Here is a 24,562-nt window from a genome sequence, read left to right on the forward strand (position 1 = left end):
ACTGAATACAGGCCAGTTGCTATATAGTAACACAGGTGTGGCGATGTTGATAGTGTGGTGGAAACCACTGTAATAGTTAGTTTGCTTAGCTGAATTAGTATGCCAAGTTGTAGGAGCTGAAGTGTAACATCTCTGCAGCTATATCACATATGGTGTAGTCGACTTGAACAACACTAGGAACAGTTCATTTTGTTATTTGGCAGAGTCTGTACAAATAGCATTGTCACCTAGGAAAATGTCAGGTAAAGTCAGAACACAGTGTCTGCTGACTTGCAGAGATTGAGAGTGAACTTATGGCCACTCAAGCTTAAAGCACTTGGCTAGCTGGTCTCACATGATCGGTCAGCTCGAGATTCTGTATGCTCCTTGCTGACAGCTCCATCACCCAATGTAGACATAATTACACTTGTTGATAGTTCCATGTTCTCCATTGATATGTCCAGCAGGGCTACAAGAGTTAGAGTATTTTCAAGATGCTAACTGTATTTTTAATGAAGTAAATGACTGAAGCTATGAATGGTAGCTAAATTTACTCCACTGGAATGAAATTGTACCAATGTTCTAAAATCATATGAAAATAACAGATTTTAATAGAAGGGGTGACTTGATGTTAGTAGTGCACATAACATGACATAGCATTATGAAATTTTGGAGATTGTAACTTCTTTCATAATTGCTGTTGCAAAACTGTATAACTGCTGTTGCAAAACTGTAGCCTGGCATCTTACAATAGACAAATTCTGTAAGCTGCTATTTACTGTTTATGGTCTCAGTGAAATTGTGGATGTCACGCATCTTGGTGTATATGGAAAGATGGAATGTGTAAAGGAGATATAAAGAAAAAAAACTCAGAAAAATTTCTAAGCATCCAAATGGATAACAAACAGAGGTGGCACCAGCACATGGATCAGTTAACCAAAATGTTCACTTCTGCCTCCTTTGCACTTTGAAATCTCTATCAGTGTGTTGACCTGTGGACAGTGTTGCTAGCATGTTTAGCATACTTTCTTACCTTATTAGTCACTCACTTTAGTGGAATATATGGACTCAGGGATGTAAATACTGGTTAACCATAAAGTTCACAGTGAACAGCACTAAACTTCACTAGTATAGAGATACCACTAGTGTTCCGTGTAAAGTTACAAAAAAGTTTAGTTTGAAATATTAGATGAAAACAACAGAAAGTAGTGTAAGAAAGATAAGAGTGATTCTTCTTGAAGTAGCTTCTTTTCTGATAATGCATATAGCAATATAGAAGCAATTTTATCAGTTTCAGTTGAGTTCCAGTAATAGTTATTGGTCACTATTATACTTCACACAAGTAGTCTGCACTGGAAAATTCTATCAATTAATATCTAAGTTGACCCATTTCACTTCCCAAAGGATCCCGTTGATGATGGCATTTATGGAACAAGATGTGTGAGTGAATGAATGAATGAGTGAGTGAGTGAATTAAGATTCATAATCATCATTAGAACCTAAGACTGGTGCAGTTAGACTTGAGTGCAGTTAGACTTGTTACTTTTACAGATTATTTTATGGGTACGGTGCTCTACACTTTATTAAATTGGAGATAAATCATTAGTATATCATATCAGAGTAAAAATGTAGATAAAACAATGGAAACTCCAGGTGATACCAACAATATAAGGAAAATATCAACAATATAAGGAAAAGATAGATTGCTGCTCACCTTCAGGGTGACACATTGAGCTGCAGATAGAAACAGCAAAAAGAGACTTGCACACCGTCTTTCAGCTATAGGCTTTGTCAGAAAAGGAAGCACACACACATTCATTCACATAAGCAAGCACATCTCACACACATGTCTGCGATTTCTGACATATTGGATGCAATTGTCACATAAAATGGAAGCAGCCATCTGGAGGGAAGCAGGGAATGGGAAGGGATAGCAGGACACAGATGAATGCTGTCTGGCAAAGCATACAGGTACTGCCAACAAGCACACCAGCGGTAGGCTGTGGGTGGTAGGTGGGGAGGGGTAGGAGGGCAGAAATGGAGAGTGTAAAAGGAGAGGATCAGGGAAGGGGAAAGGTGTGCAGGTGCGTCGGCAGAGGGAGGCATGTACAGGGGTTGTGAGACAAGAATAGAGAGGAGGTGATAGGAAAGATGGGGAGGAAACTGTTATGTGAATGGTGTAGGGACAGTAGGTTACTGTATGTTGAGGCCAGGATAATTTTGGGAGCAGAGATATCTTACATCTGTGCTGTTCAGAAAATCTGGTGGTGGACTAGAGTTCCAGAAGGCTTTAGTAATTAAGCAGTCACTGAAATCAAACATGTTATTCTCAGCTGCATGTTGCCACAGGGTAGTCTACTGCTCTCAGCCACAGTTTGGCGTTGTTCTCATCCTTGTGGATAGCTGGTTGATAGTCATGTCAATATAAAAAGCTGTGCAATGATTTAACAGAGCTGGTATATGATATTAGCTGCTTTCACATGTGCTTTGGCCTCAGGGGGGTTAGGATAAGACCAGTACATGAATGGGATAGGAAGTGCTTGATTGGTGGATTGGGCAGATCTTGCACCTGGATCCTCCACAGGGATATGATACTTCTGGTTAGGGATGGGGATTTGGCGTGGTATAAGGATGGACTGGGATGTTATAGAAATTGTGTGGGTGATGGAACATCACATTAGGAGGGATGAGAAGGATGTTGGATAGGATGCCTCTCGTTTCATGGCATGATGATGGGTAATCAAAGCTCTGGTGAAGGATGTGGTTCAGTTGTTCTAGTCCATGGTGCTTTTGGGTGACAAAGTGGGCAAGTGGGCATTCAATTGTAACTGGTTCTTGAGGTTGATGCGAGGGGAAATGGTCCGGAGATCTGTTTGTGGATAGTGCCTGTCTGTGAAAGCCTTGTTGAGACCCTCAGCATACTGGCAAGGGAGTTCTTGTCACTACAGGCATGCCATAACCAGTTGGCCAAACTGTATGAGAGGGATTTTTTGGTGTGGAAGGGATGACAGATATTGAAATGCAGGTAATTTCGGTAGATGATGGGTTTAATGTTGACAGAGTTGTTGGAGCCACCAGAGAGGAAGAGGTCAAAATACAGGAAGGTGGCATGCTGGGTTGAGGAAGATCAGGTGAAATGGATGGGAGACAAGGTGCTGGGGTTGTGAAGGAATGAAGATAGAATGTCTTGGCCCTGAGTCCAGATCATGAAGATAGCATCAGTGAACCTTAATGAGACTAGGGGTTCGGCATTTTAGTAGTCTTCTCTAAGTGGCTCATGAACATATTGGGACAGGAGTGTGCAATGTGGGTGCCATAGCTGTGTTGCAGATTTGTTTGTGTACTTTCCCTTCCTCTCCTTTCTTGCTCCCCATCCCACAGGCTCCCAACGACATGGCTGTTGGCAGTCTACTCTCTGCATGCTTCACCAAATAGTGCTTGTCCCCCACTCCCCCCACCCCACCCATGCTGCTTCCATTCCAAATGGTAGTTGCATTCTGGTCCGAGCTGCTGGAGTTGTTGGTCATGTGTGTGTGAGGTGTGCTTGCTTGTGTGAATACATATGTGTTTGTTTCCTTTTTCTGATGAAGGCTTTGGCCAAAAGTTAAAGCGTAAGGGTCTATTCATTGTGCTTGTATGCAACTCAACATGCCATCTTTACAGTGAGTAGCAATCAATTTCTTCCTTAGATTGTCAAAAATGTTGGTTGCTTACCTTCAGAACACTAAACTAAACATGGAAGCTATGACTGTTTCACTGTAAATGGAATCTCATAAATTTTCACTAACATTTTCACTAACATTGACTAATCATTGTTAAATTTCTATGTGTCTCTGCAGCTAGCTTAGTGATGTAGTACATTTTAGGTGCATTTCACATGCTGCAGTGTTACTACGAGCCTAGTAATGGAGCTAACTACACTTATTCATGAGAAATAGGATGATAAATGATTCTTGTCATAATGTAGCAGCTTAAGCCAACTTTTTCTTAACAATTTATTGTAGTACTTGTATTTTCACTGCCACTTATATGCCATTGATATATTCATTAGTTTAAAATAAATTGAAGAAGATACAGTGCCATGCAATGTATTTTATATTAATTTAGTTTGTTAGTGTTATTTCCCCTAGATCCTGAGGTACCTGGTTCAATGCCCATCTGTGTCAAAAAGTTTCAATGTTCAGGGACAGGGTGTTTTTATCATCTTCATCATTTCACCTCATCTTCGTCAACACGCAAGCTGCTGAAGTGGCATGAAGTAGAAAGACTTGCACCAGATGGCCAACCTACCCCAGACAGGATCTCTCAGCAAATTATGCCATATGATCACTTCATTTCATTTTACATTAATTTAGTAACAGTGACAATATATTAGCAGTCACATTGCAAAACAGTTAATAGTAAGACTTTTTATGTGACTGGCATTTTAATCTGTATAGTATCTAATGGACAGCATTCTTTAGTGTGTGTTTTACCCAAAGTCCCTCCTAAATATGAAACATGACTGATTTAGCTTGCTATTTGTCAGTTGTAAACAGTTTTTCTCCTCCTCCAATTTTCCTTGTGGCTAACAGTGAAGGTTGCCAAATTATCAGTTCAGAATGTAGTTTCTCTGCTTATGTGACTACTGGCCCTTCTACATCTTCTGCTTTATTTAGGTAAGTGCCACTTTCTCTGTATGGTTATACCTTTTAATGGCTGCATGAGCTTTCTTCTGATTTAGTGCTCCCAATGTGGTTTTTGACTGTGTCCTTTAAATAATTAAAAATAAATATCTTATTAGATATTTGCCATTCACTCCATGAATGAAAAATGAATGAGGGAACTACTGTAAATGTGTTCGTATAACAGAAAAATGTTGTTTTAGTTTTGCTAATGCTTATCAATTTGACACCCAAATATGTGGCATTTAAGTATGGTCATTGCTTACAGTAAAAGCTAAACAATACAGGAATCTGGTAACAACACACAATAATAGTCTTTTAAGCATTATGATAGCTGATCTCTAATTGAGGAGATGTAGTTACAGGTAAACAAAACAACGGACTGAATACTATATATGATTTAGATTCACATATTGTTTTGCAGAGAGTAAAAGGGTTGGGGTCGAGGTCAAGGGCTGGGGTTGTGAAGGGGTAGTGGGAGGTGAGGGAGGGAGTATCAAAAGAGAGAGAAAACACTGAAGATACTGCATTTATTGAATTGAGGTCCCAAATAAAATGTGCAAAAATTAAGCAAATTGTTTAATTTTGCTAAGTGATGTATGTGTCAATGAATACATGCCGTGAGTTGCTGCATCTGTTTGGTGACGGACAGGTGCTCTTCTGAAATCAGTTATCACTAGTGAGTGTTGTAGTTGGTTTGTTATGGAGTTGAAGGAAAACATAAACTACATTAGCCATATTCTGTGGATCGTGTGGAGGAGAATCCATAAGATGTGGGAAGCAAAGATATACATTTTATTCAAATTCAAAACAATGAAATCACTTAATATTATGAAAGAGTATTCAATTTCATTGCTAATGTTGGTTATAGAATAACATAAAACATCAACATTTGTGTGACAGTACTCTTCAGTGGACTAGGAGGATTGGTCAAACAGAAAATTCTTTAATTCAATCTTAAACTTGACCATATTACCTACAAAATATTTAATATACTCTGGCAGATTGTTAAATACATGTTTTCAAATATTTTGACTTCGCACTAATATTAACTGCTTGAAGTCTTCTGATCCTAGTATGCTTCTCATTATTTTTTTAAGAAATACTGATATAGTATATTGATGAATATATATCTTTTTTTTTAAGAAAGAAAGAAAGAAAGAAAAGAAAAGAAAAGAAAAGAAAAGAAAAGAAGAAGTGGCCTGTACAGATGTTCTAGACCTAACACCAGATTTAATTCTTACAGCATACTTCTGTATTCTGAAAATACAGTTCCTTTCTGTTTGACTTTTCCCAAAAATGATTCTGTAACTCTTTAGTGAATGTAAATGTGCAAAATAACATAATGTCTTCATTTTTAAATCACCAGTAGCAGTAATTCTGTGTATTGCAAACATAGCAGAACTAAGGCTTTTCGTCAGTTCAAGGCAGTGTGTTTTCCAATTAAGGTTGTGATCTATTCTGGTACTAAAGGCTTAATGTTTTCTACTAATCATATTTCATTGTTTAAGTAGACTGTTTTTACCACTTGTACTTCTATTAGAATTAAAAATTCTGTGTTTGAAGTCTTTTCAAATCTTATTCAAGTTCTCTTGTGTTTTCAAATACTTTGCTATGTGTACCTTTAGTAAGAAGAGAAGCACTTCTTTCTATTCATATATTTGTACTATGTGCAATAAGTATAAAATTTGCTTCTTCAGACAATGCAAGTTGAAGATCATTTACGTGCCTCAGAAACAAAAGAGGGCCCAAAATAGAATCCTGTGCGCTATAATGTTTTAAAGCTTTAAATTCTGCATGCTTATTGTTATGTGATTGACTTGGAACTGATACATGTTACTTTTTGCTATGTATATAATATAAAAAGAATGAATCTACTCTATAACGTAACCTTTGCATGGGGATCATTTATTTGTATCAGAAACAGCAGAGGACCCAAACTAAACGCCTGTGTTACATAATGCCTGAGTGCTCTAAATTCTGCATGCTTATTATCTTGTTACACAGAACTGATACACTATGTTTTCTGCCATGTAGGTAATACAAAAACAGTGAACATGCTGTGGCTACTATTCCATAATACCCTAACCTTTGCATGACGATGTAACATTTCATACAAGAAAAGTTGTAAGCAATTCACATAATATTACCAGTGGTCAGTAATGCGTTACTAATGTTTTACCTTGTTTGTTTTGAAGTGGCTTCAGGCTCTCTGGTAAAATACTACTGTGAACTGATTTATCACACAAGTAGCTTCGTGTTATAAAGCTTGGATGAATAACATTGTATTCTTTATGGAAAATTTGATAATAACCACTTGAACATTTATTTTAAAGTAGGTTTATAGTATTGAAAAAGTCTTTCAGAGATGTAGGATGCTGTTGAATTTCACTGAAATTGTTTTCTAATGCTGTTCTTTGACACAGATGGGTCCCTCTCAATGGCTGTCTAACTGACTTACCACTCTTATCTACATCAGCCTATCCCTGTTCCCTCCCTGAGAAGAAAACTAACAGTTCAGAAAAGAAGGATAGTGTTTACAGTTTTGTTTATTTGTTGACAGAACTTAGAATGTCACCTTCAAATGATGAGAACTGGCCAGTTATTCTGTCATGTATTTATTTTATAGTTCCGTTATAAACTTCAGACTATCTGCTAACTGCTTGCTCAAGGATAAATTACCTGCTTCTGACAGTGATGACTTGGTTCAGAATTTCACAGTACTGTTTGTTATGCAGTTTTAATCTGTCATCAAATGCATCCCTTGATACTAAGTTAAGTCTTGTGTTAATTTTGCTTGATGTTCCAATACCACTTGTAACCCAGAGTTCATTCCATCTACTTACAAAGGTTGTTCCTTAGGATAAGAGTATTCGAAGCAGCCTATAATTGTGTTAAAAAATCTTCTTCTTCACTTCATCTGTCCTTCATTGTCCTACAGCTCTCCTTGCTATTGATTTATAATTCATTACTTGTTTACACAAGCTATCTACTCCAATTTTGTTGATATGTTATTTCCATTTTATGCACCCATTCTCTATTTTTTTTTTTTTTTTCATTTATAAAAATGTATTAAATTCATCTGTTATATTATTGTTTTCTCTTTTATCTCTGAGGTATATTCTTTAACTTCCCTTAAAAATTTCATTTCAGCTGACTTCCTTCTTTCATTTTCCTTAGTTAATTTCTAAGGTTTGCTTCCGTATGGTGGAATATGGTAGACACTAATCTTTAAAACTTTAACTTCATATCCTACAGTGTCTCCTCATTCACTGTTCTGTGTATTTTGCCATATCTCATCACAATACAGTATTAGTGGTGTGCTGTTTGACACAGTTACATCAATTAAATATCTGGCTGTAATGTTTCAGAATCATAGGAAATCGAACGAGCACATAACGTCAGTAGTAGGGAAGGAAAATGGTCAACTTTGCTTTTATTGGAAGATTTCTAGGAAACTATAGTTCATTTATAAAGGAAATCATTTATTAAATATTAATGTGTCTCGTTCTTCAGCATTGCTAGTGTGTTTGGGATAGCCACCAGATCTGATTAAAGGAAGACATGAAAGCAATTCATTGGCATACTGCTAGATTTGTCACCAGTAGCTTTGATCAGCATGCATGTATTACAGAAATGCTCTGTGAACTCAAGCATAACTCCCTGGCCAGAAGACAATGTTCTTTTCGCAAAACACTATTGAGAAAATTTAGAGAACCAGCATTTTGTAGCAGACTGCAGAATAACTCTCCTGTCACATTTCACATAAGGACCGCTAAGACAAGATAAGAGAAATTAGGACTCATATGGAGATGTATAAACAGTCATTTTTCCCTCACTCCTTATGTGACTGAAACAGGGAAAGGATTAACTAGTAGTGGCACAAGATAGCCTCCACCATGCACCATACAGTGGCTTGCATAGTATATATGTAGATGTAGATAGTGTAGATTTGAAACTTACTTCATTTATTAGCTAAAATTACTGCCTAACAGCTGAAAATGTGATGTCTATTCCATTAATACATTTTAAACTGGAGTTAATTTGCCATCATCTGAATAATTATTTGATCACTGTGATGGACTTCCATTAATGGGACACATTCATGAAAAGTACTGCAGACAGTATGGATCGATATTATGCATCTCACTATTGTTTCTTAAGCTCATTAAGAAAACATCCTGCAGCTTGTTCTGAAAGGTTGCGAATAAAAAGCAGCAGTTAATTGTCTATGGTCAGAAACAGTTGTGGACATCATGTGAAACTTTTCTACACAATTATATGACTGCCTGGCTTCTGTTCCATTTGTGGCTTGCCATGCCAAAGAATCCAGTAAATCACATTGCTGATAGATTGCACCTATGTTATTCATATCATAACGAATACTAGTGTTAAAAAAACAACTTGGAGAATTCCAGTACGTGATTAATGTCTCAATCATCAGACAGGTGAGAAGGTAAATGGCATGTCTTTCTTGTCTTGTAGAAATACTGAGGAACTTTAAGACTACATCCAGATATTTTGTACAGATTTCCTAACTGTTTTGGCCCATATGCAAACCTTGTTGATCATGAAGAAATACTTGGTGACATAATGGCCTTAGGCCTTGCATCTTAACAAAAACTGAACGAACATTGTTCTCTTCTTGCACATTATATTCATTGAGAAACATCTTCAGTGCTTAGTTTGTATTCTGCATGGTGAAGTTTACTGAAAATAAAAGATGCAAGATAAAGAGAAATAATACAAGTTGTGCTCCCAGTTAAGAAACAGTGTTTTGGTAATAAATGTAACACAGCATAGAAACATGTGGAAGTGCCACAAATATTCAGAATATGCATTTTAATGTTGTATAAACTGTCACTGATCTTGTGCGTAAAAACATTAGCCTAAGTATGGAAATGGCTCAAGGGGGAAAACTGCAGTCTTCATTCATGTTATAGATGAAGCAAAAATTATGAATGAAACACATAGAATAGTGCTAAAGATGTAATTATTTTATGAAGCTGGAGGAGTGTTCAGTAAAAGTTTACATACTCTTCGAAGGCCATTAATTAAATGACAGTGCTGGTGGCTCAAATGATCATAGAAGTGAAACAAATTGGAAAGGGGGCAAATAAAACTATAAAAGTGTGAAATGTTGATATGTTTCCCTGTGTATCATTTTCATATCGCTCTTGGTTTTCTTTTATGTTTTCTACTATGAAACTGTTGTCATATTTTTGCCTTAGGTATAATATATTTTTAAGGCTTTCAAAATGAATTTTGGATTTCTCCTCTTACAACGTCACTACTAGTAAAAAATATTAACAGTTAATGGCATGTATCTTCTTCAATTAATATTACTGATATCTTTTTTATGTTTTCATATTTTTTAATGACAAAGATCAAGTGGGCTGATATTTACAGTGCAAAATAGTGAAAATGACAAGTAAATGTGTGAATATTCTAATTATACAGCAGTAAAATGTTGTAATATTGTGCTTAGTGAATGAAACTACATTAGTCACCTAATGATCATTAGACATCACTCCACTTTTGGTTTGTAGCAAATTTAAATATATGTGAGTGAGACTACGAGGAATGTAAGTCCATTATATATTTTCAGTGTATGCCTTGAGACACATGTATTTTTTACATTTTATTTACTGATTATAGAGTCTAGAAAAGTGTTTATAATGTCAGTCAAAGTATCTGCTGCATTATATAGTAAATATAAATAATGATGATAGTGTATGTCATGGACTTCCATCACCTTTCATATCATAAGCACAAACACAATTGAGAATAAAGATGAAAGAATTTCAACATTTGTTTCAATTTAAAAATTATGCGATATAAGTAAAGAGAAATTGCAGTATGTTTTTCAGCAGAGCAAATTTTTCAATTAAAGACATACAATTCTATTTCAGGGAGTAGTAACAACAACCTAAGCACATTAACCATGGTGTTTATTCTGGTCGTAGTGGTCAACAGTGTCATCATAATATTTGCATGCATGGCCGTTTGCTACAGGTACAGTGCCAGTTGTCGACGCTGTTGGTGTTCATTCGCATCTTGTTCTGTACTGCTTGCTGTGATACATTATTAACAGCATGTTTAGTCAAATACAGGATTTTCATAATTGTTTTTATAACCCTATTTGTGTATGCCTAACATGGATTTAGTGACAATAAGTTGTTAAGCTCATAGCAACACTTAAGAACTGTGTCTGCTATGCAGTGCCTTTAAATAACTCGGTCTGCTATGCAGTGCCTTTAAATAACTCATCATTGTATAGTGATAATCATTCTGACATCTCATAATCATCTACACGTCATAGTAAATAAAAATAATGACAGGAACAGAAATCTGTCGTTCCACAGAAAACAAGTAGTACCGTATTTGACAAAATAAATACTTATCACTGAAATAGATTTTAATTCCCATATAATGCTCTGAAGTCATATTGCTCACATTGGTTTATAAGAATAGCTGCAGTGTGCAGCATGGGAAATGGGTTATGTAAATTAAGAAGAGTCCAATGTTGTTGTGGGGTGTCAGTGTAAATACAACAAAATATACAAGAACTGACAGAAATTTGGAAGCACAAAAAACACAACACATTACCATGCCTAATATAATGTAGAAAAACTATATGCATTCAAAACAGCTTCCAGTTACTTCAGAATGGGTAAATACAGGTTCTTTGTGGTTTTCAAGTGAATCTTATGCCATTTTTCCTGAAAAATATTGGCAAGTTCAGGTAAGGATGATGGAAGCGAATATTAATCATGCACCCTTCTCTCCAAAATAGACCACAAGGCTCAGTAATATTTAGATGTGGTGACTGATGGCTAGAGGGAATGCGACAATTCATCCTTGTGCTCTTGAAACAAGTCCTGGATGATGTGTACTGTGTGAATAGAAGGGTCTTGTTGTTTTGCAACAAATCATCATCATTGGGGAAAAATACTGTGCCATGGACTAGGCCTGATCAGCCATGATGTTAAAAAATCCTTGACAGTAATGTAACATTGCAGAGGAACCATGCTGTACAAGGAATACTGTGATGTGGTTGCCCAAATTGTCACCGAACCTCTACCATGTTTCACCCTTGGCAGCCAGCAGTTTTGTATCATAGGCCTGAGATGACATACATAAATGTAACCTTGCTGGGCAGAAACTGGAAACATTGTGAAACGAGACTTATCTGAACAAGACTCATCTGACGAAATTACTTGTTTCAATTGCTCCATAGTCCAGGTTTTATGTCTTCCTGTTATGGGCATTTGCATCACTAATGAGTGATTTGGAAATTCCAGCTCATTGTGGAATTCCCTTCTTGTGGAGCTCCTTGTTGATATTTTGGTGCTGACGGGTTTTGTGAGTGTAACATTCAGTTCTACAGTCACATTTGCAGCTGTCATCCTCTTACTTTTCTTCACAATCCTCTTCAGTGATCATCTGTCGTGATAACTCAACACACACTTTCATCCACATTGTGACTTAATGAATGATGTTTTTCTGCTTTTCCTATATGAAATATAAATCCTCCATGCAGTACCTCTTGAAACAACAAATACTTAGGCTACCACAGTTACGGAAACTGATATGAGCACCAGCGATTTTTCCATGTTCCAGTTCACATAGCTCTGACGTAATTCACTCACAACTACACAGAATACTCTTCTGACCATGACTAACATCTGAAACATATTGAGGGCATTACACAGGTGCTATTCATGGTCAAAAACACCAGTGCCACATGCAGGCTTTGGCAGCATCTGCATTTGCGTTCAAGTGTGCATTTCTCGGATTGTTTCCATCATTTTTTTTTCCAGCCCCTGTACGTTCTAAGCAAAATGGAAAGTGAGGAAAAAATACAGAATGAAACAAATACAGCTGCAGAAAAAGTATCAGATCATTGGTATAGGGAAGAGGCTATTTTTTATTGCCTTAAGTTGAGATTTTTTTAATTTTAAAAGTGGTTAAAAAGAGAGGGTTTAAAATAGGAACAAAAACAGTGGCACAATAAAAGAGAGAAATGAAAAATACAGTTCAAATAAAATAAAAGGAAGAGGAAAAAGAAAGAAGGAAGAAATTTTTATTCTGATTAGGAAACATCTTGGGTCCTGCTCCAAATACTCTCTTGTTGTAACAACAACATCAAACCATGGAAAAACCAGGATGGAATGTAACAATATTATGAAAAGGAATGCAACTCACACACATGTGACCACAGTCTCCAGCAGCTGAAGCGAGACTAGGAGCAGCTACACCAGTGCATGGCGGGAGAGGCAACTGGGTAGGTGTGAGGAGGAGGCTGGGGCAAGGAGGGATAGAAGGGTAGGAATGGGGGATGGCGAAGTGCTGCTGGGGAGCATGCAAGGACGAGGTGGAGAGAGGATAGGGCAGCTAGGTGCAGTTGGTAGGTTTGAAAGAGGGTGGGGGAAAGACAGGCGGAGTGGGGTGTGTTGCTGGAATAGAGGACTGTGTAGAGCTGGAATAGGAACACGAAAGGGGCCAGATTGGTGAGGACAATAACTGACGAAGGTTGAGGAGAGGAGGGTTACAGGAACGTAGGATATATTGTAGTGAGAGTTCCCACCTGCACAATTATGGAAAGCTGGTGTTTGTTGAAAGGATCCATATGGCACAGGCTGTGAAAAACACATTGAGATGAAGAATGTTGTGTTGGGCAGTGAGCTTAGCAACAGGATGGTCCAGTTATTTCTTGGCCACAGTTTGCCAATGGCCATTTATGCGAATAGAAGCTTGGCGATTGTCGTGCCTACATAGAATGCAGCACAAAGGTTGCAGCTTAGCTTGTAGATCACATGACTGGTTTCACAGGCAGTCCTGCCTTTGATGAGATGGGTGATGTTTGTGACCAGATTGGAGCAGGTGGTGGTGGGAGCATGTGTGGGACAGGTCTTGCATCAAGGTCTATTACAGGAATATGAGCCATGAGGTAAGGAGTTGGGAGTAGGTGTTGTGTAGGGATGGACAAATATGTTGTGCAGGTTCGGCGAACGGCTGAATACCACTGTGGGAGAGGTAGGAAGGATAATGGGCTGGATATTTCTCATTTCAGGGCATGATGAGAGGTAGTCAAAACCCTGTCAGATAATGTAATTCAGTTGCTCTAGTCCCGGTTGGTACTGAGTTACAAGGTGAATGCTCCTTTGTGGCTGGATGGTGAGACTTTGGGACGTGGTGCGTGACTGGAAAGATAAGACACCCACCACCTCCCAAAGTCTCATTGTTCAGCCACAAAGGAGAATTTCCCTCATAACTCAGTACCACTCAGGACTGGAGCAACTGAATTATATTATCTTCCAGGGTTTCAACTATCTCTCGTCATGTGCTGAAATGAGAAATGTCATGCCCACTATCCTTTCCATCCCTCCCACTGTGATATTCCACCGTCCACTGAACATACACAGTGTACTCATTGATCCCTGCACAACCCCTGCATCAACCCTTTACCTCATGGCTCATATCCCTGTAATAGACCTACATGCTAGACTTGTCCCATACATTCTCCCGCCCCCATCTACTCCAGTCTGGACACAAACACCATCTATCCCATAAAAAGGCAGGACTACCTGTGAAACCAGTCATGTGATCTACAAGGTAAGATGCAACCACTGTGCTGCGTTCTACGTGGGCATGACAACCAACAAGGTGTCTGTCTGCACGAACGGCCACTGACAAACTGTGGTCAAGAAACAACTGGACCACCCTGTTGTTGAGAATACCGCCCAACAGGGCATTCTACATTTCAGTGCCTGCTCCACAGCCAGTGCCATGTGGATCCTTCCCACAAACATAAGCTTTTCTGAACTGCACAGGTGGGAACTCTCACTGCAATATATCCTAGGTTCCTATGACCCTTCTCGCCTCAGCCTTCATTAGTCATTGTCCTCGCCCATCTTGTCCCTTTCCTGTTCCTATCCCAGCTCTAAACAGTCCTCTATTCCACCAACACACAAAATTCAAGTATACATTAATAATTTATTAGTAATGGACACTCAACTGAGGGGTTTCTCTAAATGTTGAAAATGTACAACAAACCACATGTTTAAAAACATGCATAGCAATTATTTTGTCATTATTGACACAGATGTAATACTCTGTACACACACACACACACACACACACACACACACACACACACACACACAAACTGATAAGCATAAGATTTTTGATAAACTCATTTTAATCTGATCAGTGCTGCCATATGCTCCTATTGTTTGTCGCGCAGTCCGGAACCGTGCGATTGCTACGGTCGCAGGTTCGAATCCTGCCTCAGGCATGGATGTATGTGATGTCCTTAGGTTAGTTAGGTTTAAGTAGTTCTAAGTTCTAGGGGACTGATGACCACAGCACTTTAGTCCCATAGTGCTCAGAGCCATTTGAACCATTTGAACCTATTGTTTGTCAATAATACAGTGAACTCTAAAATTCATTCATCTCACACAAAAAACTATAGCTGCAGTTAAAACTTCAAGTTAAAAATGAGAAAGAGAAGATATGATGAACATTTAACTTAAAATTTCTCAGTAGTTATAACCAGATTTCTCCTTCCCTTAAAACCCTTTACAAATAATGCAGTGAATTAGGTTAATATGCTGTGAAACCTGTATAAATACGCGAAAACATTCTAAATCCTGTATTAGAGTAGACATTGCTGCCTTGATATATGTGCATTGGTGTTTTGAGTAATGGTTGTTTATCAATATTTGGGATTTAATTTTAGCATTGTTGTTTATTTTTTCCAATTATAAACTGTGGATCATTGTTTTGGTTGCATTTGGTGTACAGATATTTCTTCATGAGATTCTGAAGGAAGACACAATGATTGCTGTGTACAATAGGAATAATATTGCTATCAATATGCCTGATCTTTGCTTATGTATTTAATTGCAGTGGTCATGGTGTGATATTTGCTTCATTGAACAATTCTTACTTTGGTGTGTTTGATTGTTGTATGATGTTTTATTAAACTAGTATTGTTTTTAAGATAAGAAACTTTTTGTATGTTTGTCATGTTGTACATGTGTTACAGTGTAAAAAGAAATGTTGTAGTGTTGTGATAACTGTTGTTTTTGTAGATGGTTGCAGAGCCTCTTTATATTTCCTATTTCTGACATATGTACAGTTTGTGTTAAACCCTTGGTGCATCGTTGTTTATTTATGCTTCTGTATTTTGTTTTCATTTTTTCCTTCTTTTACTCTCTCTGTCTGCATGCCTGGCCATCGTGTGGATATGGGTCATAATCGGCACCACTACTGAATTCTTCACAACTCGTCATCGTATGGGGAAATGTAATATAAATGATATCTTTCTTTTCTAAATCTTTAAATGGTGACAACACTGGGGCACTTCAACGGTCATCTCTCCAACTGTGAGTCAATTTATTCTTTGTCAACGGTCCCCACAACAATTAATTTTGTTACTCCGGTTACAATTCACAAATGCTTATTCCCAATTTCTTTATGTTAAAATCGTGTCACTTTACCCTGTTCTCGCAACACAATACATTCTATAACACTGCTAAACAATTTATTTTACCTTAAAATGAAATCCACCAAAAATTATTCTTATTATTTTTGCATGTGATTTAAAACAGAGAACTACCACAGCACAAACACTGTATTTCTTGTAGTTATGCTGATGTCCGTGGTAGGGGGGGTTTTCATAGTATTTGCTCTGATGGCCCTTTGCTACAGGTCAGTCGTAGTACACAAAAACTTCTCCCTCTGCCTCAGGTTAGTGAGCAGAAAAATCAGCAGGTAGTTCTCACACACTCTTCCATACTTTCATTCTCATACTAGAGCAGATATTTAAATACATTCTCAAATTAGCTGAAGGAAGCAGATTTGATTTCTGATGACTTAGTAAAAGACTATTCCTTGACAGTAAAAATACATGATGGAATCAAATAACCATAGAGGAAGATGTTCCTCTAAGGTGTTTGTTGAAAAAGTGTGATGTATTTTTGGACCATAGTTTGATTCCTACTCCCAAATTTATTTCCCTTTTGCCTTTTGCTGTACATTCTGGGTTCATCCAGCTTTCGCATTAAATGGAATGTACATATTTTTCATGCTCTTAACTCATAGCATTATAAAATTCAAGTATACATTAATAATTAATTAGGAATCGAAACTCAACTGAGGTGTTTCTCTAAATGTTGAAAACATACAACAGACCACATGTATAAAAACATGCATAGCAATTATTTTGTCATTATTGACACAGATGTAATACTCTGTACACACACACACACAAACACACACACACACACACACACACACACACACAGTATTGTATTTTTGAAGTTAACAGGTATGTTTCATTTCTTCACGATAGGTACAGGAAGAGCTTTATGATGATCTTTTAATAAAACCATAAATTACTTTTGGTATCCATATTGATAATTAACTTTACAAACTGAAACACAACCAATGTGAAAAACAGATCATATTTATGCTGTTCTACATAATAAATTTACCACAAATTGCACATATTAAGTGTAATTACAAATTCAAACACCTTGTCCCAATTATTAACTGAATATGTGTGTGTTGGACATCCCAAAAGGTGTAAAAGGAATATCAAAATATACTGTCATCCTCAGAACTAATGGAAACTTGGTGAATAATAAATGTTTTTGTGAAGACTGTAATATACTTTAAATTATGTAACTTACTGGCCTAAAGTATATTTTCATCAACTATTTACCACTTTCCTGTATAAAATTCTGTCACTGCTAAAACTTTGGATGCCAGATGACATTTGTTTCAATATGTGATTGCTGTTCAAAAAAGCCTGACAGATCCGTTGCCTGGAGTTTGCGGTGCTGTTTCTGTGAAGTGGTATAACAAACAACTTACAGAGTCATGATGCTCTGTCTGTTATGACTCCCAATCAAATACACAGTTCATGTAACCAATCATTATACAGAGTAAATCACCTGAAACTTGCATTGCAGATATTGTGGAACTGGAAAGTGCTGTGATGTGCAGTTTTCACAGAATGAATCAGTACACAGGGGCTCCTGTTATTAGCCAGTAAAGGGACTGTAATAATACTTATAAAGTGTGTTTTTTGTGTAAACATACACTTTTTTAAATGCAACAATACCTAAGGACACTAAAAAAGTAGATGTAGGGTAAACTAGAATGTCAGTAGTGCTTGTTCCAGGAGGCTAGTGTGAGTCATTTATGAGATATCGTATTGTGAGAAGTTCCCACTCCAACAATTGTACAATATCTATGGTGGCACATACTAAAGAAGAACACAAGTGCATATTCTAGTTATGTGGATTCTGATGACAAATGACACACAGACTGCATTCAGAATGACCACTGCAATGAAATACTGCTACATACATGTTAGCATTTCAGTGGAGATGTCTGAGCAGGGTGCAGTAATATGTCATTGCATATCATTGGGTGTAGTTGGTATGTCACTGTAGACAGCATCTTTCAGCTTTCCCCACAGTAACTAGTCTACATGTGTCAAATCAGGGGAACGGGCATGCCAAGCTACAGATCCTCTGTACCCAAACCAAAAATTTGGAAACAATTTGTGAAGACATGCTTCAGTACTTTGTGCACTATGGGCTGGACAGCCATCATGTTGGTATCCCAGGTTCTTCCTAGGCTATAGAGGAACTTCTAGATTCCATGAAAGATGATTGGTTTAGAGGGTGCAATACTTGTGCACATTCACTGTTCCGTCTACGAAAAAAAGGCCTATGAGTTGATGGTTCATTATCCCACACCACACTTTCACAGTTCATGGATGCTGATGTTCCACTTGAAGAAGCCAACAGCAATTGTCAGCAACCAATAGGTCGTGTTTCAGCAGTTTACGTGGCCATTATTGGTAAATGTGACTTCATCACAAAATAAGATACATGACACATCTGGAGTATCCTGTCTTAATGGCCATGTAAAGAAGTTAACATGTTTCTCATAGTTGTTTCCATGCAGCTTTTGATTGAGAGAGATGTGACAGGGATAGAACCTATATTGATGCAGAGTGTATAGGTCACTTGCCTGACACTTGCACTTCCTTGTGCGATTGCACAGGAGCCAACATGCATCTCAGCAGTGACAGCAACTTGCGTTGCAAGTTTTAGGTGATTCACCGTGTGTGTGTGTGTGTGTGTGTGTGTATGTGTGTGTGTGTATGTGTGTGTGTGTGGACCAGGGCATTGTTGTCACTGGTGGAGTACTGGCTATTCTTCATGTTCTACTATCCCTGATAATACATATCATTGAAACAAATATTGGACTGACTATTCTTGTACTTCTCTGGTGAATGGACACACAAAATTCTCCTGTAAAAATCAGTTTGTTTGTAACAGGAAACTAACTGACACTTTCTGTTGACACTTGTCATCACATGAAAGATGCAAGGAGCACTATTTGATTGCCCTGACTCCAGCTACACAATGCAAAAACAAAATTGCAACTATCTGCTGAAACATCAGAGAAAATGCACTTGATGATTCTTAGGAGAGAGATCCTGTGTATGGGGATGACATGTCTGGTGCAATGGTGATAAATACACAAACCTTCCTCATAATCAATCTCTTCATTAGCAAAAAAGTAGCAAAATCCCTTCAGTAGCTCCTGAGCTTATCCTTCACATACACACAGAAAAATGTGGTGAGAGAATTTTATTCATCACAGTTAAGCCAATTTGCACAAAATATTTATAAATTATATAATTTATAATACATATAGATATAAAGATTCTGGTCAAGCTTTGCTGCTCTTTGGAGTTCTGACAGCTGTTTGCTTTACTGCTTTTCCTACCAGACACCACCTCCTCTGTAGCTGACCAGTTCACATCTCCCATCATTGCCATGAGGTGTCATTCCAAACATCAATTTAATATAAAACAAATAACAATATATATACTACACAATCATCATTATTACAATTATAAATTATATAAGCAAACCTTCCCCTGAGTCAGTCTATATATTAGTGAAAACTGTATCAAAATTCCTATAGTAGTTCCTGAGGTTAAGCTTCGCATTCAGACAAAAAAACATGGTGGGACTCTATAATTTATAATACATGTAGATACAGAATATGTTAGCCCAGCAGTGATTTGTACACAAAGAAAATATTAAACTGACTTTATGTTATGCAATAACAGCCCATTGTGATCATACAGCAGTTTTAATGATTACCAATTTCAACTCTCACACAGGGTAACCTTCGTATCGAAAAGGTGAGTGCAAAATGCAGTTGATTCTAAAGATTGATACTATATAACAGGTGTATAGCATTTATAAACAAGAGAATTGGAACAGATGTATGTCATTTAATACCAAGCTTTAGAATAAACTGCATTTTGCGCATATGCTTTTGAACTGAAGATGACTCTGTGTAAGAGTCAAAACCAATAATCAAAAGAATTGTTGTGGGATCAAAACAAATTTCTCTTCCTTGATTGCAGTTTCCCAGAGGCATCATATCACATTTAATAAATAATTAAACTATGTAATGAACCATTACAACAACTGAAGATGTTTTGCACAATACAGACTTCTTACCTGTGTCCTATCCGGGGTTTGACAGCAGCCACACAGAAAACAGTACCTTTCTGATAACACAGAACACAGTGTACATGTGGTGCAGTCTGTTGTGTATGGAAAAAATATCTTCTAAGTGTGTTGCTCTGTTGACCCAAAACAACATTCTGAGTAGACAAAAATTGAACAAAATATTAACATCTTATGAATAAAAAATTCAGTAAATTTTCAGAAATGAGATTCCACTGAAACATTTAGTGATGAAGAAGGATGCATATCATATCCGCCTTCAATACAATAAGCAGAGAGTTGTATGGTGCCGCAATTCTTTTGTTAGAATGTTATTGTTTTAATGAGAGAGAAGAGAATTGCTATAAAAATGATCATAAATTTAAAATATATACTAGTTTGAAATGAAATCCTTTCTTATCCATTCTAAATGTTAAGCACCTGAAATGTGCAGGGTGAATTTTTTGGTGTTAAGCATTTATCATGTGGGTTTTCACAGACCTCTGCCTTGCGGGTTTGTAAAAGTACACTATATATAGGCATATTGTGTCCTGGGACATTATAACTGACAAATACTCTGTAATACCATGATTTTCAAGTAGCTTCTCTTGTGGTTTCACAGAATCAAATGGATCCTTCTTGAGATCAGCTTATCAGGGGACACATTGGAAAGATTCCCAGGAATGACACCAATGAGTGGCTTTAAACCTTAATTTCAGTTACTTGTTTTTATCAAGAAGGACATCTGCTTTCCTTTCATTATGGTTAGCTGCTCTAGTCGATAGACCAAGGGGACAGATTGTCATTATGGACGTTCTATCACATGTGTGGGTAGTAGTACCACCTGTGAATGCTGCTTTGATTGTTCTCAGAGGAACTCTTAGTCACTTCTTCATCATCAGATAGGTATAACTCAGAGATATGCAAAGTTTATAATTTCTTTGTGCTTATTACACGGGACAGAGCTTGGTACTGTGCTCACTTGTTATGCACTGTTATATCCATATTAAATGACATCAGTGTATCAAAGCAAACTATGAATATATACGAAGATAGTAACTTGTTCTCGAAAGAACAGTTACTGTTGATGACCGTGCAGCTTTTCCCTAGAATAGATGATGACTAACTGAAAACCTCAGCTGCCGACAGGTGTTGTTGATATACCTCGATGTGGACAGCTGAAAATGTGTGCCCCGACCAGGACTCGAACCCGGGATCTCCTGCTTACATGACAGACGCTCTATCCATCTGAGCCACCAAGGACACAGATGAATAGCGTGACTGCAGGGATTTATCCCTATAAGGTACAATACATATGTAGAATTGTGGACAGTTGGGAATGTGAGTCTCACGGGAAGCGTGTGCAAGGGATAAGTCCCTGCAGTCGCACTATTCATCTGTGTCCTCGGTGGCTCAGATGGATAGAGCATCTGCCATGTAAGAAGGAGATCCTGGGTTCGAGTCCCAGTCAGGGCACACATTTTCAGCTGTCCACATTGAGGTATATCAACAACACTTGTCGGCAGCTGAGGTTTTCAGTTACTCATCAACTATGAATATGTTCCAAGGTACAAGGAAAGTGTTATTAAGAGCAAACTTTTCTTAATGTTTATAGTACATAATAAAGTTAGGCATTTCACTGAACTTCCAAATATCATTACACTGTTTTCAAGCCTTATTGGCTCATCATCAGAAGGTTACACCATTCCACGTTCCCTTGACTGCATATGCTTCAAGTGCAAATCACACTTACTGATCATTGTTATAAAATAATGGATTCTTATATTTTATTTCTTTATTTAGTGATTGGTTAGATCAATTTACAAATGGTAATCACTCTCAGTTAAAATGTTGGTCACCAATTACTTGACAAATCCATACATTCGTAATTTGGAAATATTTCATTTAAAACTGACCAGTCTAGCTGAGATTAGTAAATTGCAGTTACTATCTGGATCTATACTTTCATAATTCATAAATACTTCATTTAAAAACCTGACTAGTGTGAGGTTCACAGATGACAGTGACATAGTAGCATTCAAACATGGAGATATATAATGTGAAACATTCACAGAATTTGATCATTTATGATTAGTCAGATGTAGATATCACTATATTATACAACATTTTCGACTATGTTCCAAACTCTTCCACAATGATTATGGAGTAAGGGTATCTAATGGTGTTAAGAGTGATGTATCCACTGCATGGAACATAGCTTTCAGTTTCTCCATCTTTACTTGTCAAGAGGAAAGGTACATGTTGTAGGATAGGGTTCCAATCTTCACTTCATATCATATCCACCTATGACCTAAAACAACACAATTGTGATCACACACTCTGTATGCACTCATTGGTCATGTCTAGATATGAAAGCATTTGACAAACTATTCACAGGTTGGAGGAAGGCAATGGTGAAGCACTATCGCTAAGATCCTACAAAGAAAGCAGCATATGTTTCCTGAAATTCCTCCAAAGTATATCACTGACTATAGAACATTCCATTTGAAACGAAAGAATGTAATTTCCTCTTCATCTTATTTAATGAAGACTTTTGTTTAATCAAGTTATGATTATCATTAGCCATACAAACAGCAATATAATCTGCTTCCTTCATGAGCATCCAATCTCATTGACCCACTAGAAGGAGCATTCAGTACAGGGAAAAAATTTTGTAATATTCATATACTTTGACAGAAGTTACTTTTTTCAACTTGAGTGTGTGATGTTCAGAGAGATCCTAAACTGAGGCAGTTTTTGTATAAATGGCTCATAAACTGGAGTAGACAATGTACCTATTTACTGTCTCAGTGCAATAATAATAGTAAAGTAATAATGACCACTGAATTTATATTGTTAAGCATCAGATCTTAAAACCTGAAGACAGGTGGAATCTCTATAAAAATATTGTTTTCTTCTGTTATTCAAAAATTCAACAAAATTTATGCAGATTTGCATACACTGTATCATAAAGGCACTGTGTGAAAGATGCACATTAAAAGTCTTGTATACTGCACAAAAATATGTTAGATGTGATTCCTAATCAAATTTGAGAATGATCACAGGCACTTCATTCTGTATTGACCATTATTTCTCTACGACTATAAAGCACTATTGAGTAATGATTGCTTGAATTGTCCCACCCAGAGCTATATGCATAAAGAATTGGCAATATGATACTTACGTATGACAGTGGAGAAAACATAGTTGACATCAAAAACCTTTCTACACATCGCCCTTAGCTGTAAAAATAAACATTTTGGATCAGAATAGACTCCACATATTGTACATACAAAATAATATGAGATGGTTGCTATTTAAAGATTTGAGAAGTATTTAAAAATTTTCCCTCACTATTCTGATCTTTTATGACACACTGTGTAGTGAAGTTATAGCTGTTTCCTCTGTATGTGCACTAAGATAATAGATCACATTAGTTCTTTTGCACTGTATAAAGTGTGATAGTAATTACAATGAAGTCTGATAAATTTTACTCAGATTGGTTATTTTGAAGTACTAATTAAATGCTCAGAGAGAAAAAAGTTATACTGAAATATTGGTCATGTACCTTACATCAAAATCAGATTTCATTGTAAAAACAATTACATATCCCTTGAATGCTATCATTAGCACACCTGTTTTCATAGTTATTCTTCATTTTTCTACTTAAGTGTGTTTCTTACACTACATGTCAAATTGGTGTTTAATGTTCCTTAGAATTCTGGATCTTGTTACTGTGCATGTTCATTATTGTGAAAGCTTGTTTCCAGATGTTAACTCAATAATACCACACTGCTTCAGTATTATCTGTTAGTTACATATAGTATCCTAAAAGCTTATGTTTGTGTGTGTTGGCCTAAATATACTTCCTTCAGCCTAGTTTTAGACAATACATGTACCTTAGGTGCCCTTTACCCCTGATAAACAAAAATGTAGAAGATTTTCCTTTTTCAGACATACCTCATGATGCATTTTTCTGCTCTTGCATTTACATTATTAACTTCCAGTGTACACACTATTTCAACACTTGATTGCAACTGTCACAGTGTTCATGAAACTAGAAGTGTTGTAAATATTATCCACTTTCATTCATAAGTTCTCATCTGCCTTCAGCTACTATAATCTTAATGTTGAAAATACATCCAGAAATAAGGGTAATTTTTCCATATTTTCTTGAAAGAATTTTGTTTGTTATATATATATATATATATATATATATATATATATATATATATATATATATATATATATATATATATATATATATGAATTAGGTTGAGTGTGTATGTCTATACAGCCAACCAGAGGATTTTTCACATCTCTTTGCAGTATTTACTTCGAATACATAGTAATGATCATGTG

General features: G+C 36.8%; 1 protein-coding gene across 1 annotated transcript in view; it reads left to right on the forward strand.

The window, feature by feature from the left end:
* LOC126354274 (disintegrin and metalloproteinase domain-containing protein 22-like) overlaps positions 1-24,562 on the forward strand; it is a 901,625-nt gene that overhangs the window by 761,471 nt on the left and 115,592 nt on the right. The window contains exon 19 of the mRNA XM_050003815.1: positions 10,556-10,658. Within this exon, the coding sequence (XP_049859772.1) occupies positions 10,556-10,658 (103 nt within the window). The remainder of the gene's footprint in view (positions 1-10,555; positions 10,659-24,562) is intronic.

Source organism: Schistocerca gregaria, chromosome 3 (genome assembly GCF_023897955.1).
Source record: "Schistocerca gregaria isolate iqSchGreg1 chromosome 3, iqSchGreg1.2, whole genome shotgun sequence".
NCBI lineage: Eukaryota > Metazoa > Arthropoda > Insecta > Orthoptera > Acrididae > Schistocerca > Schistocerca gregaria.